This window comes from Rhinolophus sinicus, linkage group LG07, assembly GCF_036562045.2.
Source record: "Rhinolophus sinicus isolate RSC01 linkage group LG07, ASM3656204v1, whole genome shotgun sequence".
NCBI lineage: Eukaryota > Metazoa > Chordata > Mammalia > Chiroptera > Rhinolophidae > Rhinolophus > Rhinolophus sinicus.
In genome coordinates, this window is record NC_133757.1 from 11,855,273 (window position 1) to 11,868,357 (window position 13,085).

Consider the following 13,085-nt stretch of genomic DNA (forward strand, 5'->3'; position numbering starts at 1 on the left):
AGAAAAAGACAGGGAGTACAGGGTGTTGATAGGCATTATTACTGAACTAAATTATCAGGCACCTTAAGTTGGGTATGAAAGGAAATGGGGTTGGTGGATTTCAAGAAAGGGTCATGGGTCAGAAGTCGCAAGGAGGTCTGAGACTGTCACTCTGGTAAACCTGAAGGTAGGCAGTTGTGTCTGGCGAGGCAGATGCTCCGATTAGCAAGTGTACAGGTGGGCGTTGGTGCATAATACAATGACAAGGTCTAAGTGTGAGTCAGTGACAGTGGGGACTGGAGGAAGTAAATGGCTAAGTGGACTGGAAGCCACTTTTCAGCACTAATGGCAGTTCATTCAAGAAGCAAAAGAATTTCTTAACAGTCCTTGCCCAAACAGTTGCAGGCCCCGAATACTCTGCCACTATAATGCAGGACACCCAGAGAGAAAGGGGGTCAATTTTTAGAGCTTTCCTAGGCAACAATACACACAGAAAATACTATTTCCTTGAACTTCCAGAATTCCTTTGCCTAGATTGCCCTTACAATAGTCCTATAATGCAAAAAAGGGGACAGATATTAAGAACTATGGTGCAAAAAGTTTATATTTTATTAAAATAGGGATGCCAGAAATTGACTGACTCCCATTTGTCTTTGAAGAAGAGTTGGCCAGGAGGCCTCACAGAGCCCAATGCCATGTCCTGGCTCAGGACTCTTCCTCCTGGTCGATGAGCCCTTCCCAAAAAGAAGACAGGCTGAGCAAAGAGCAGTGCAGGCTCAGGACTGCTGCTTTCACAGGAAGGTGCCTCCCACTATCCTCTAGCCATGGTGCCAGCTCCACTGCCAGGTTGCTATGTAGCGCTGGGGCTGTGACAGTTACCCAGTAGGGCTCAGACCCTCCCACTGGAGGTGCCCATGACCACCTTGCTTCGGGGCGGGCCTAGGCCTAGGGCAGATATGCCCGTTAGGGACAGGGCCACCCAGCCACATCATGCCAAATGTGTCCCATCTCCTTTTCTCCTTCCACCAAGCCTGTGCTCCAGTCAATCTTCTATCTCCTACTTGTACAACGGGAAAGAGTCACCCTGCTTTGTTCTCGGCTTTCTGCCACAACACAAGTTTATGCACACCCATGGGTCTCTTCTTCAGGTTCAATTGGCAGCGAGGCACCAAGGAAAATGAAGAAACCCTCTACAGGGTATCTGCCATCATTTCTTTGCAACAATATTTATAGCAAAGTGCTACGGGCTAAAACACTGAGCCCAGGGATGGAAAGCAAAGCAATAGAAACATACATCTTTCATTTTCACTGGGTAACAACTGAATTAGAACAACTTGAAGCAAAATAAAAGAAAAAATACAATTGACACATTTAAATATTACAGTATTGTTATTTGCAAACACAAAGTTTTAGTCAAGTGTTTTACAGATGAAACGCTACCTTCAGGCTACATGCAAATCTGTAACAGGGGTGGTGACTACTTCTGTGGCAGGGGGGCTTCTAGAAGAAGGGGCTGATGATCCTCAGGGCCCATGGGTAACTGAGGCACACACCCTGGATAAGCTCCAAAATCTCTCTGATCCCTCACACACCCTGAAGACCAAAGAAAACCTTGGAAATACTAACGTACTCTCATTAGTTTTAACTACTAATAGATAGACGTACCAACCCACAGGGTTATAATTTATATATTATGAACTATAGCCATAATTTGTCTTAGCAAGGTTTAGCAACATAACAAGTATTCTTTAAACCATTTTAGAACAATGATTGTTCTACCTGGAACTACTCAAAACATACTTCACTCAACCAGAGTCTTACTTTTGCCCAGTGAGTTTACACCATCATACTGTTCCATCATCTCCTCTTATTCAGGGAAATTCTAGCATAGCTCTATTTTTGTCTGATTTCCAGATTCCTATAGATCATAGTACTATATACTCTGTCCTAGGATTCAGTTTATTTTTAAGGCATATATAAAAATTTATCAATGAGAAAAACATTCTACTTAGAAAAACAACAACTGTACATTTCCATCTTACATACAAAGGCCAAGTTTGGGCTGATTACCAACTGGAAGGAGATTTTTTTTTTTCATTGATCCTATTAAAAAAATCCATTAAGACTGTATCGGCGATTAACACGGTTTCAGGATCTGGACAATATTAGGTCCCTTAATATCCTGGCTACAGAAGGTAGATCTGAAAAATTTAAAGGGGGAAATAGGATATTAATATGATTCGAGGGGAAAAAGACATTGGTAGATCTTCTAATTTCATGAGTAATTATTATTTTGTAAACACTTTTGCAAATATAGTATTGATTTCCTAAATAATTTTCCTTTTCTTTAATTGCAAAATTTCAAGATGTACAAATTGTTATACTAGTTGCAAATGTTAAATTATATGTGCATTTTAAATACCATTTATGAAATTCAAACGATGAAAGTGCAAAGGAAAAAGTAGTACTTACTCATAGCCATATTTTCCAGATATATCTATCACCATTTCTGCTCCCAACTTATTCTGAGAACGTCCAAATGAATGCTCCTTCCAAATGAACTCAATACTTGTAATGTTTCCAACATTAACATCTGTATCAATTAATTTTGCATATGTCATGCCTGGCTTCAGTGTTCCACTATAAACAGAAAAATAAGACTCATAATCTTGTACTGGGTATTCACATGCTAAAGTGAAAGACAGCATCTGTGTGTGTACCAGGGAAGGGAAAGTTGCATTTGCTGGCAGGTGCCTGTAAGGAGATTTATTCTTCCTATTCATATTGGCCAGCATCTCAGAATAGCATGGTTCTGAAGCTTGAAGGAAGGGTGAGGTGAATGGGAAGCTAGACTAGTTGATTTTTAGGGATGCCTAGACAGGCGTTAGCTTGATGCGTTCTCCATAACAAAAGATGTGGTCTTGGCTTTGTAGTATCAGAAACCAGGTTTAATTGACACCAGGAAATGATCCAATTGTCAATTCACCCCAAACTGATCTATAAACTGGAAGCCTATTTATCAATTCATAATGGAGAAATGCTTCCTTTGTATTGACCAGAATGCTCTCCTGGTTTTTCCCTGGTACCTTCTCTATCTGTATAAAAAGAATTGGGTGACCAAACTAGTGATCCAAAGATGTTTTGGTGAGCATGGCACTGGAGCAGGGAGAAGTGCACTGTCTTGAGGCATAAGGCAAATTTATTAAAACCAAAACTAGACCAGATGAGGTTTCCTTACCCCTGCTATTTCTTTATTCCTTGGTTAATTTATTGTCTGTCTCCTCTAATTGGAAGATAAGCTCCACAAGAGTAGGACCTGTGTCGCGTTCCCCAGCAGTTAGAACAATTCCTGGCATATGGTAGGCATTTAAATGTTTGTTGAATGAATAAATGTTGCTATTGCTCGAGCCTGTCTTACTCCATTACACGTAGAATTAATTGATTTAATTACCAGAAGGCAACTTTTCCTCCCAGTTCTCAAGAGCAATCTCCCTGAACTGCCTTTACTCCATGCAAACAAGTGCAGCCCTTCACAACAGTGTCATTAGAAGCTCAAATAACTCAAATATAATCTATGGTGAAGCAAGACTCTAAAGCTAGACTGAAGAATAGGAACAGACTAACGTACAAATTACATAGGTGGCTTCATTTGAAGATGAGACATTTTACCGTGAACCGGAAATGCTTAACTCTTCTTAAAATGGGATTGGGTCACTATGTAACAACGTTGCTCAGCTTCTTTAGACATTGCAAGTACAGAAATGGCAAAACATTCTCACAGATCTCAAGAAGGCAGGAACTGTATATTCACGCCCACCTGCCCAGGCCAGGGGCCTCTGTGCAGGGCACAAACCGCACAGCCTTGGGCTGTGGTCCTCAGCTGCAAGCACACGATCGTGCTGAAGGGCTCTCAGAGACACGAAGAATGGGTGGGCTGAGATATGCTAAGACAGGGAAGAGAATTCGGAGCAAAGGAACAGCATAGGTGAAGACGAGAAAAGAGGGAAGGGAGGGATCTATTCAGTGCTGGGCGGTACCATCAGAGTAACCTGGACAAGCTGAAGACGAACGAAACCTCATGGTGGAGACGTGGCTAGAAAGGTGGGCTGGGGTGTGAGCGTTAACTAGGGTCCAGACGATTGCTGCCTGAAACCCCTCCTAAAGGGAGTTGTGCCAAGGCAAGGTGATGTGCGTAAACGCTACCAGAGTGATTAATCTGATGCATCCTCCCACTGACAAAACAACTACAAAATCTCTGCTTTTCACGACTCTGCCCAGTATGTGAAGTGATGAAAACCACAGAAGCAAAACATTTCATCCATTCATCAGTTTGCAAAGGGGCAACATCTAATTGGGGTGCATAATGTTAATTCTGAAATGAATTACAGAACTAAACTATAAAAGTGAAATATGTAATACAAAAGTGCTAAGGCTGACCAAAGAAAAGATTAAGGAAAACAACATAAAAGGGGACTTTGCCCCGAATACGCAGTGAATGTCTCTGTTGAATTATTTCTACCTTTGACTGTTCCAACACATGTCCCATATGTGGGTACCAGTGAGGCAGCTTATGATAAATTTGGCAGTTGATATAAATATCTTATTTCATAAGTAATTTGAAACCTATACAAATAAAAATATATGCTCAAGTTTGTATAATATTAAATGGACTGGACAACTGGATAAATATATATCTTATTTACTCTCCTGTCAACTTTTTTCCTCTTGTTTCATTATCTAGATCTGTATTTTCACATTATCATTTCCTAACATTTTTCTCTTTGTAGCTTGAACCATGAAGAAAATATGTATTATGATTCCTATTTTATATCTGGAAAACATGAAGTATAAAGAAAAGTCAAGTATAGCAGGAGAGTCTGTGGAATTATAGGAACAGATGACCGAGCCAGGCTACCTGAGCACTCAGTGCTGGCACCTGCTGGTTCCTGCCTTGCCTACCTGGCCACCTCCAACTCTCCTGTGTTTCTGGTCATCCCACCTACACGGAGAAATATGCTCCCTCGAGTGACATTGTTTCCATCGAGTTTGACAGACAATTTGTGTCTCCAACCTGGAAAGAGAGAGAGAGACAGAGAGAGAGAGTAAGAAAGGTTAAAAATATGTGAAAAGCACAACAGTTCCGGCACTTTCATGTAAAGGTTAAAGTGGTTAAGGCTGTTCATGTTCATGAAAAAATACAACTTTAGACAGCTTGAGTGAATTTGGTGAGAAACTACATTTAAAAATACATATAAATGTCCACATTTCAATTTTCCACACATAAATAATTTAATGATATTTTAAAAACAAGATTGTTCAATTTTCCAGGCACTGTTATGACTTATTAAAACCCAAGTTGCATGTCTTCGTCTGTCCATTTCCTTTGTATCCTGTGGCATGTATTACTTTCCATGGCCAGGTTTTTATTTGCCATAGTTTGACAACTAATCCAGAAAAAAAATCTAGAAAACTTATTGGGCAAGAAAGTCTGTGCTTTTATAATTACTTTAGAGGCGAAGTGAATAGTCACTTCCTTTCCTGTAGGGATGTGTGCTAGGAACACCCAGTCAGTACACGTCTGGGCCAGCACAAACCTGCCAATAGGAGAATGCCCTTGCAAATGGTCAATTGTAACCTTAAAAAAATGTAATTCACAGGTTTTTCATTCTGAATTTTGAAATTGTTGCATGCTTGTTAATAACATACTGAAAAGTGCAATTTTTCATAAAATTTTTTGAAAACCATCTGCAGGGGGATATTCTCGCTTCTAGAGAGAATTTTCAATGAAGTAATCATTGCCAAAGAGTTCGCTTTCCCTCCTCAGCCCATTCCATTGAAATAAGACCCCCCCCCCCCCCGTCACTTCTCCACGGACACCAGTCTCCCAAAGCTCACGAAATGGGTGCTTCATCCCGTGAGCCCCTGGGCCCCCCTCTGCTTTGACCTTTTAGCGTATTTGGTGCAGCAAATGCACCCTCCCTTCCTTATCCCCTTTCTTTTCTTGGCTCTTTTAACTACTATCCCTACACTGATTTTCTTTCTCCCTCTTTGTCCATTCCTCAGTCTCCTTTGTCTCTTTCTTCTGCTCTCTTTCCTCTCAATTTGACACACTTTTCTTGGGTAATTATATCATTGAATTTCACAATTATGATTACTGTCTAAATGCAGGTGATTCTCAAATCTTTATCTGTAGACCTCAGCCATGTCCCGAGGACGACACCTGTATCTCTAACTGCCCAGTGGGCAAGACTTAAAGGCATCTCAAAGCTGATGTGTTAGAAACTGAGCCCATCAACTTCCTCCAAACCAGCCTCTCTTCCTGTGTTACCAAGTTTAGCGAATGGCACATCCTCTACCCAGCCAGAACCATCCCTGACTTCTCCATTTCCCGTATTGCCCATTCACCAAGTTCCTTTTTGCTGCTACCTCCCAACCATTGCTGTATTCTCTCCACTTCTCTCTACCCTTCTGCCTGGATTTTTGCAACAACTGCTATTTTTTTCCCCTCCCAGCTTTACTGAGACATAATTTACATATGACATTGTGTAAGTTTAAGGTGATGATTTGATCCACATATATTGCAAAATGTTTGCCACAATGAAACTCACACATCCATCACCTCCCATCGTGGTGAGACAACACCTGTTCTAACAGGCCGCTCTGCCTGCATTTGTGCCCTTCTAATCCATGCAGCAACTAGAGTGGTTTTTCTAAAAACAAAACAAAAAACCCCCTGATAATCCTAACGCCCTTTAGTGGCTTTCCATTAGGCCAAAGGCCAAACCCAAACTCCCCATATGGTACACAATTTTATATTTGACCCAACGTGCTTTCCGTGCCTCATCTCATTACTCTCCTCCCGGTCTGTATAGAATGCCAGCCGGGGCGTCTTCTTTCAGGTTTGGCTTTCTTACCTCCAGGCATTTACCTAGGCAGTTCCTTCTGCCCACAATTCTCTCACGTCCTTCTCCCCCTTACCTATCTTTCAGGGGTCACCTTAGAAATCACGTTCCCTCTGAATACTTCCCTGCCCTGGTTGGGAAGTCCCTCCTTTGTCTCCTCACACCAGGTTTATTGGAACCGAGATTTTGTTTTCTTTTTTTCCTGTCTGCTCCATTAGCCTAACTCACTGCATCTTCACAGTCTGGTCCAATGCCCACTTACTTAGTAGCTCCTCAGTAAAAACTGTTGAATTGAAAAACAGTAAATACCTTAAAGCATTACAATAAAACTTAGCTATAATACTTACGGGAAAATGGGGAAAGAGCCCCAGTTTTTAAAAAATAATATGATGTATTAGGCTTCCGATTTTTGAGGTGAAATCTGTCAGCGAAATGACCCATCGTTGGGCAACCTTCTTTGGGACAATGGGAGCATTTTCCCTGGTGACAGAAAAATACGAGGTAATCAGAAATGTAATTAGAAATGTTGCTCTTCAATAAACTTATATTATTAAACTCTAATAAAATCTTTGGTGCTTAAACAAAGTATATGCATTAAAAAATGACTACATTGCTTCACAGGCCACCCTGCCTGTTTTCAAAAACAACATAAGACAAAAACAACTGGGGGAAAAAGAAGAATGGCCTGTTAGAAAATGGGTAAACAATATGAATAGACAATCCACAGACGAGGAAACTCAAATAGTCAAAAACTACGCAAAAAGAGGCCCAATCCTACTAGTTGTCAGGGATGTGCTAATTAAAACAACAAGCAATTTCATACTCAGCAGATTAGCAAAAATTAAAACACTTGGCAAACTCAAGTACTGGTGAAGGCATAGAGTGGGGGATTCTCATTTGCTTCTGATGAGAATATAAATTGACAGACACTGCAGACGGCAATTTGGCAACGCATGGAAATGCACATATCCTGTGCCAATTGCACGTCTATTATACGCTGCAGAGAAACTTCCACCCAAGTCCCTAAGGAACATGCAGAGGTGTTTACTGCTGAATTGCTTTCAATAACAAAAACTGGAAACAACCAAAGGGCACCTTAGTGGGGGAATGAATAAATAAATTGTGACTGATTCCTACAAAATAAATATGTAGATCTACACACATCAATGTAGATTTCAAATTTATAAAATTTAACGAAAAAAGCAAATCCAGAAAGATATGTACAGTATGATAATGCTATTTATTCAATATATATGTTTCACTTCAAACTGCCTTAGGGGAGGTAGTGAGGGAATATAAAATAATTCAGTTCTTTAATTTTATCTGTATGTTTTAAAATCTAAAGCAAAACTAACGAGATGTTAACTTTAAAAAAAATCTGGGTAGCAGTGTTTGAGTAGTTGCTATTTTAGATTTTGAACTTTTAGATTTATAAACCATGGACACTTGGGCTAGGACTGTAGTAAAACACCCCATTTAAAACACCATTTTTAATGAAGGAAAGTAATAACAGTTCATTTTTACTGAGTGCTTGCCATGTGCCAGGCACTATTCTAAGCACTTTAAGTGCGATTAACTCAATTAACCCTCAAGAAGTCCCTTCCTACGGTAACACTTTCAGTCTGCCTATTTTACAGATGTGAAAACGTTGCACATCTGGTAAGGGATGGCACAAGAACGTGAACCTGGTCAGCCTCATGCTAGGAACCCTCCTTGTTTTATTTTATTTTTAAATTTTATTTGCATGACTGGGTAAAGTACAATAAAACACATTAAGGAGAGTGAGTCGATGTTCTCTAAGTTTGTAGGCATAACTTTTACAGAAGTCTAAGGTCCTCCAACCTGGCCGATTGAACGCTGTTAGTGTTCTGAATGGACCACGACTCTGAAGGGCTGCTTCTACCTGTTTGGTCAACAGCAGGACCCTTTGGCCGCTCTGAGCAGCATCGGGGCTGGTAGAAGGCGGAGGGGGAGGAGAAGGAGGTCACAGGGGGAAAGGCCAGAGTGTGGCTGTCAAGCTTTCTGAGAACGGAAGTCCCCTGGGCACATTATGAGTAAGGACAACTGGCTCAGGAAACCGAGAAGACGACCTGAGGGCATCCACTCACCTGCCCTGTAACAGGAGGGAAAGCACATTCCTGCCCCAACACTGCACTTAGTTACAAGGTTTCATTACTCAATTAAACTTCAGCTGGAACCCCTGCATGTCTTTCTACCCTGGGAAAACAGTGGTCTCTACACATAAGAAGGAAAATCTTTCCACTTCCCACTACAAAATGGATTTTCTTTCTCCTTTTCACAGTGATAACCAAATGAAAAATATGTTTAGTTCAGATCTGGCACCGTGTGCTTTATGACTCAAGTAAAATCAGATTTGGTGTTTTGTCACATATTGATCTGGGTGAAACTCCTGTGAGCTATCTATGCCTCAGTTCTGCTCTGTATAAATAATTAAATTTTAATAAAATAATTTTCATGTTCCAAGTGAAGAGTAACATGTTTGCTTGTAGTTATTGATTGGTTCAGCTTTCTTGGGGCATCTTTGAAGATGACATTTAAAATATATACACAGAAAAATTTTAGCCCTGGACTTATTCCTGTTACATAGTAGCACCTAATTACTGCATAACAAATGGACAAAAAAAGCAAAATTGGATATAATCTTCAGAAGAGCTGAAACAACCAGAATACAAATAGTTGGTTTAGTTATTTAAGCCCTTCAGCAACCTCAGCTACTGTTCGGCAAATGGTACAGAAAGCATCTACCATTTTCCAAAATGGCAGATGGATATTTTTTCACCACAAACTCAAAGCCCTAATTTTCAGTTGGCTGATTATGCTTCAAAAAATGACTTGCTAATTAAATTCCACTGTAAAATGCTTTACTTACTGCTTTAAAAGCTGCGTAGGATCTACAAGGATAAGCAATAAATGCATCAGGATTGAGAATGCTTTCCATATAAAAGCGATGACTTCGGGCATGGTTGCAATCAAAGAAGGAAGCCACTTCTGTGAAAAAAATTTTCCAATTAACTGATAGCAACGAACTGATTTACTGATAACTGAGAGTATGAATCATTTCTGAGAAAAAATAACTTTAAATGATAGGGGTCTAGACAGATAGACCTTGTGTGTAGGCTTGGATATTGCACAACACATCAATGTTACATTTTATTTTCTTTGTACCAAAGCAGTCTTTGTGAATGTAAAAGGATATTCAAGCAGGGAAAACAAACAAATGCCAATGTAGATGATTCTGTGCTCTGACACTAATATTCCCCAAGCTTCCCAGATCTCTGACATAAGCACTTGGAGCTTTAGGCATCCCTGTGCATGCAGTATCTCCACATTAGACCAATGAATTCTCTGTCTCGCTGTTTCTGCAGGAAGGACCGAATTCCCTCCTATTCAATCACAATACAGCCAGCAATGTTGACCAGCGCACACCTTTAGCTGAGCTCCAAGGTGTGACAGACGGGCCGTGTTATTAAAGAATGCTAAAGACAAATTTGTTTTGTCATTGTCAGGCACCAATATTTAGGATTACTGCAATAATAAATAAGAGAGATCTGAACACCTTTGTGCATTCTGGTTATAGCACCCTAGTCGTTTATGCTCTTTATTGTACATAACGACATTTTTACTGGGTGGCATAAACTATTATCCCAATGACGTACACAGCTTGGTTGATCTTTGAAAAACTAGATTTTGGTTTTAGTATATGTGATAAATCACTATTCTATAATAATGACCTCCAGTGAATCACGCCCTTCTAGGTACTCACCCCTTTGTGATATCATATTATCATTTCTCCCTTCAAGAGATGGGGCCTATTTTTTCACCCTCCTGGGTTACAGGCTAGTCTTGTCACTTGCTTAGACCAATAGAATGTGGAGGCACTGACACTGTGCCAGTTCCAGGGTCTTGGTCTAAAAGGACCTTCCCGGGTCCATACTTGCTCTCTTGGAACCCAGCTACCATGTTAAGACATCCAGGTTAACTGACTGGGGAGAGAGGCCCTGAACGGGAACAGACCACTTATCGAGGAGAACAGGTGCCAAGACCCCAGACATGGAGGCCATCTTGTAACTTCCCACTCAGCTAGGCCCAGCTCAGTCTCCAGCTGGATGTGATCATGTGAGTTACCCCAGCCAACCTATCAGAAAGCAGAATCTTGGCAGAACTCCACCTGAATCTTGAGCCTCAGAAGCTTGGGCACAAATCTTTGTTCTTTTAAGCACTATGGTTTGTTACAAGGTAGCATAATTTTATAAATGCAACATAGTCAGCAGGGATCAATAATTAGCATCATCCTTTCTTTTTTTAAATGAGGACTTCTCTTATATCAGGTCTTTTTATATACAGATTTCTATCATAAGTAATTGTGATTTAGACAAGATGGTTCATTAGAATATAGGGAACTGTGAATTTTAAAAGTAATGGTTTCTTAGTAATAAATATAATGTAAGATAGAATATCTTGAAGTCTTAAAACTCATCTGAAGACTTAACATGATTGATAAAAGTACTTTTAATTCAATAAAGTTGTAGGAAATAGTCTCAAATGATAGCTGACAAATGCATGTTTTACTTGAATTAATTCTTCACAGAATTTCAAATGCTCTGTGTATAACACTTAATGTAGTTGTAGAAAGGTATGTTATGATCTATATTTTATCCTAATAGTAAGGATTTTAAATCATAATGTGGAAAATAATAAGATAAATAAGTTTTATGTAGGCCTGTTTTTGTATGAATGCTGCTTATCTGTACTAGGTGGGATTGGCTTTAATTCTCATCTTGAGTGTAGGTTCACCAGATTATTTTTTTTAAGTAGTCATTGCAAATAGATAACTTTTAATTATATTTATGCATTTAGAACAGATATTCAAATTTTGTAATTTATTTCTAGTGAAGAAGAAACAATTTGAGCTCCTCTCAGTGTCACCTTCTACGTATCTTTACAGCCGATAGAAGATCAAATAATTACATCATCTACATATTCTGACCACATGGGATTAGGTGGTAAGATATTTAGAATCATCCAGATATTTATCATATCACCATACATTATATTATCACATATTATATATTATGCATGATATATTTCATTATTTACATGATGATATGGGAAGGAACGGAATTCCCAAATAAAAATTTTTTGGTGCCTTATAACTAAATGCTCTACAGAAATGATTATTATTGAAAACCACTAAAAAGGTTAAATACTATTTGTTTAATTTGTGATGCAGAGTGATTCTGTTAAAAAGTAAATCAAATCATGTCTCTTTTGCTCAAAATCCTCCCACAGCTCCCATCTCACTTGAGTGAAAGCTGGAGTTTTTACTACCGTCCAGAAGGCTCTGTATAATCTCCTTCTGCCCCATCCCTTCTCTAACCTCATGCTCTACTCGCTCCTCTTTCACTTCGCTCCAACCACAATAGGCTCCTCACTGCCTTTGCACTTGCCACCCCCACCCCTCAGCCTGGAATGCCTTCCCCAGGTATCCCTATGGCTGACTCCTTTAGGTCATCTTTTCCATAAGGACTCCCTGGCTACCCTGTCAAAAACCTCCTATTGTCTATTCTCCACCTCATCCTTACTGTCATCCACACATCATATTCCCATTCCATGCTTTATTTTTGTCTCCTTAGCATGTATTCTATTATTGTTTTTCTAGCAAATTAGAATATTAGCTTCAGCAGGAAGAGATTTTTTTGTCTTTTGTATTCATTCCTACATCTGCTGTTCCTAGAATAGTGCCTGGCACATAGTAAGCACTCAACACATATTTGTTAAAATAATGAACCCACCCTCCTCGGTTATATTGAGTAACAACAGCATGCTAAACATTCTGTTAGGCTTTGCGGATACACAGGTAACTAAGACATAAACCTGACCTTGCGGATCTCACAACTGGTGGGAGCTTCATACATCAACTGTGGTTTAGGCTAAAATATATTTTTGTATTATATTATATAAAAAAGGACGTGGACCCTGTCCGAGGAGAGAGCTGAGATGAGTGAATGGATAATAACAGCCTTCATACGTTAGAAAGTATTTACCTTCCTTATAAGCATTGAAATCAAATTTCAATAAAGGTGTAATTAAGTCTTCACATCCTGGCATGTGTTTCCCTCCATTTGGGTAAAAGTCTAGGTGACCACAAGCGTTAATAGTTCCGGCACCTGAAAGAGATAAGCA

At 39.7% G+C, this 13,085-nt stretch overlaps 1 protein-coding gene across 1 annotated transcript in view; it reads right to left on the bottom strand.

The window, feature by feature from the left end:
* Positions 1-1,711: 1,711 nt before the first annotated feature.
* The window catches only part of PNLIPRP3 (pancreatic lipase related protein 3), a 30,120-nt gene continuing 18,746 nt past the window's right edge, over positions 1,712-13,085 (bottom strand). Inside the window, exons 7-12 of the mRNA XM_019725304.2 lie at positions 12,947-13,069; positions 9,772-9,890; positions 7,229-7,361; positions 4,939-5,050; positions 2,452-2,619; positions 1,712-2,180 (exon numbers count right to left, since the gene is read on the bottom strand). Coding sequence (XP_019580863.2) covers positions 2,117-2,180; positions 2,452-2,619; positions 4,939-5,050; positions 7,229-7,361; positions 9,772-9,890; positions 12,947-13,069 — 719 coding nt within the window. The 3' untranslated portion in view covers positions 1,712-2,116. The remainder of the gene's footprint in view (positions 2,181-2,451; positions 2,620-4,938; positions 5,051-7,228; positions 7,362-9,771; positions 9,891-12,946; positions 13,070-13,085) is intronic.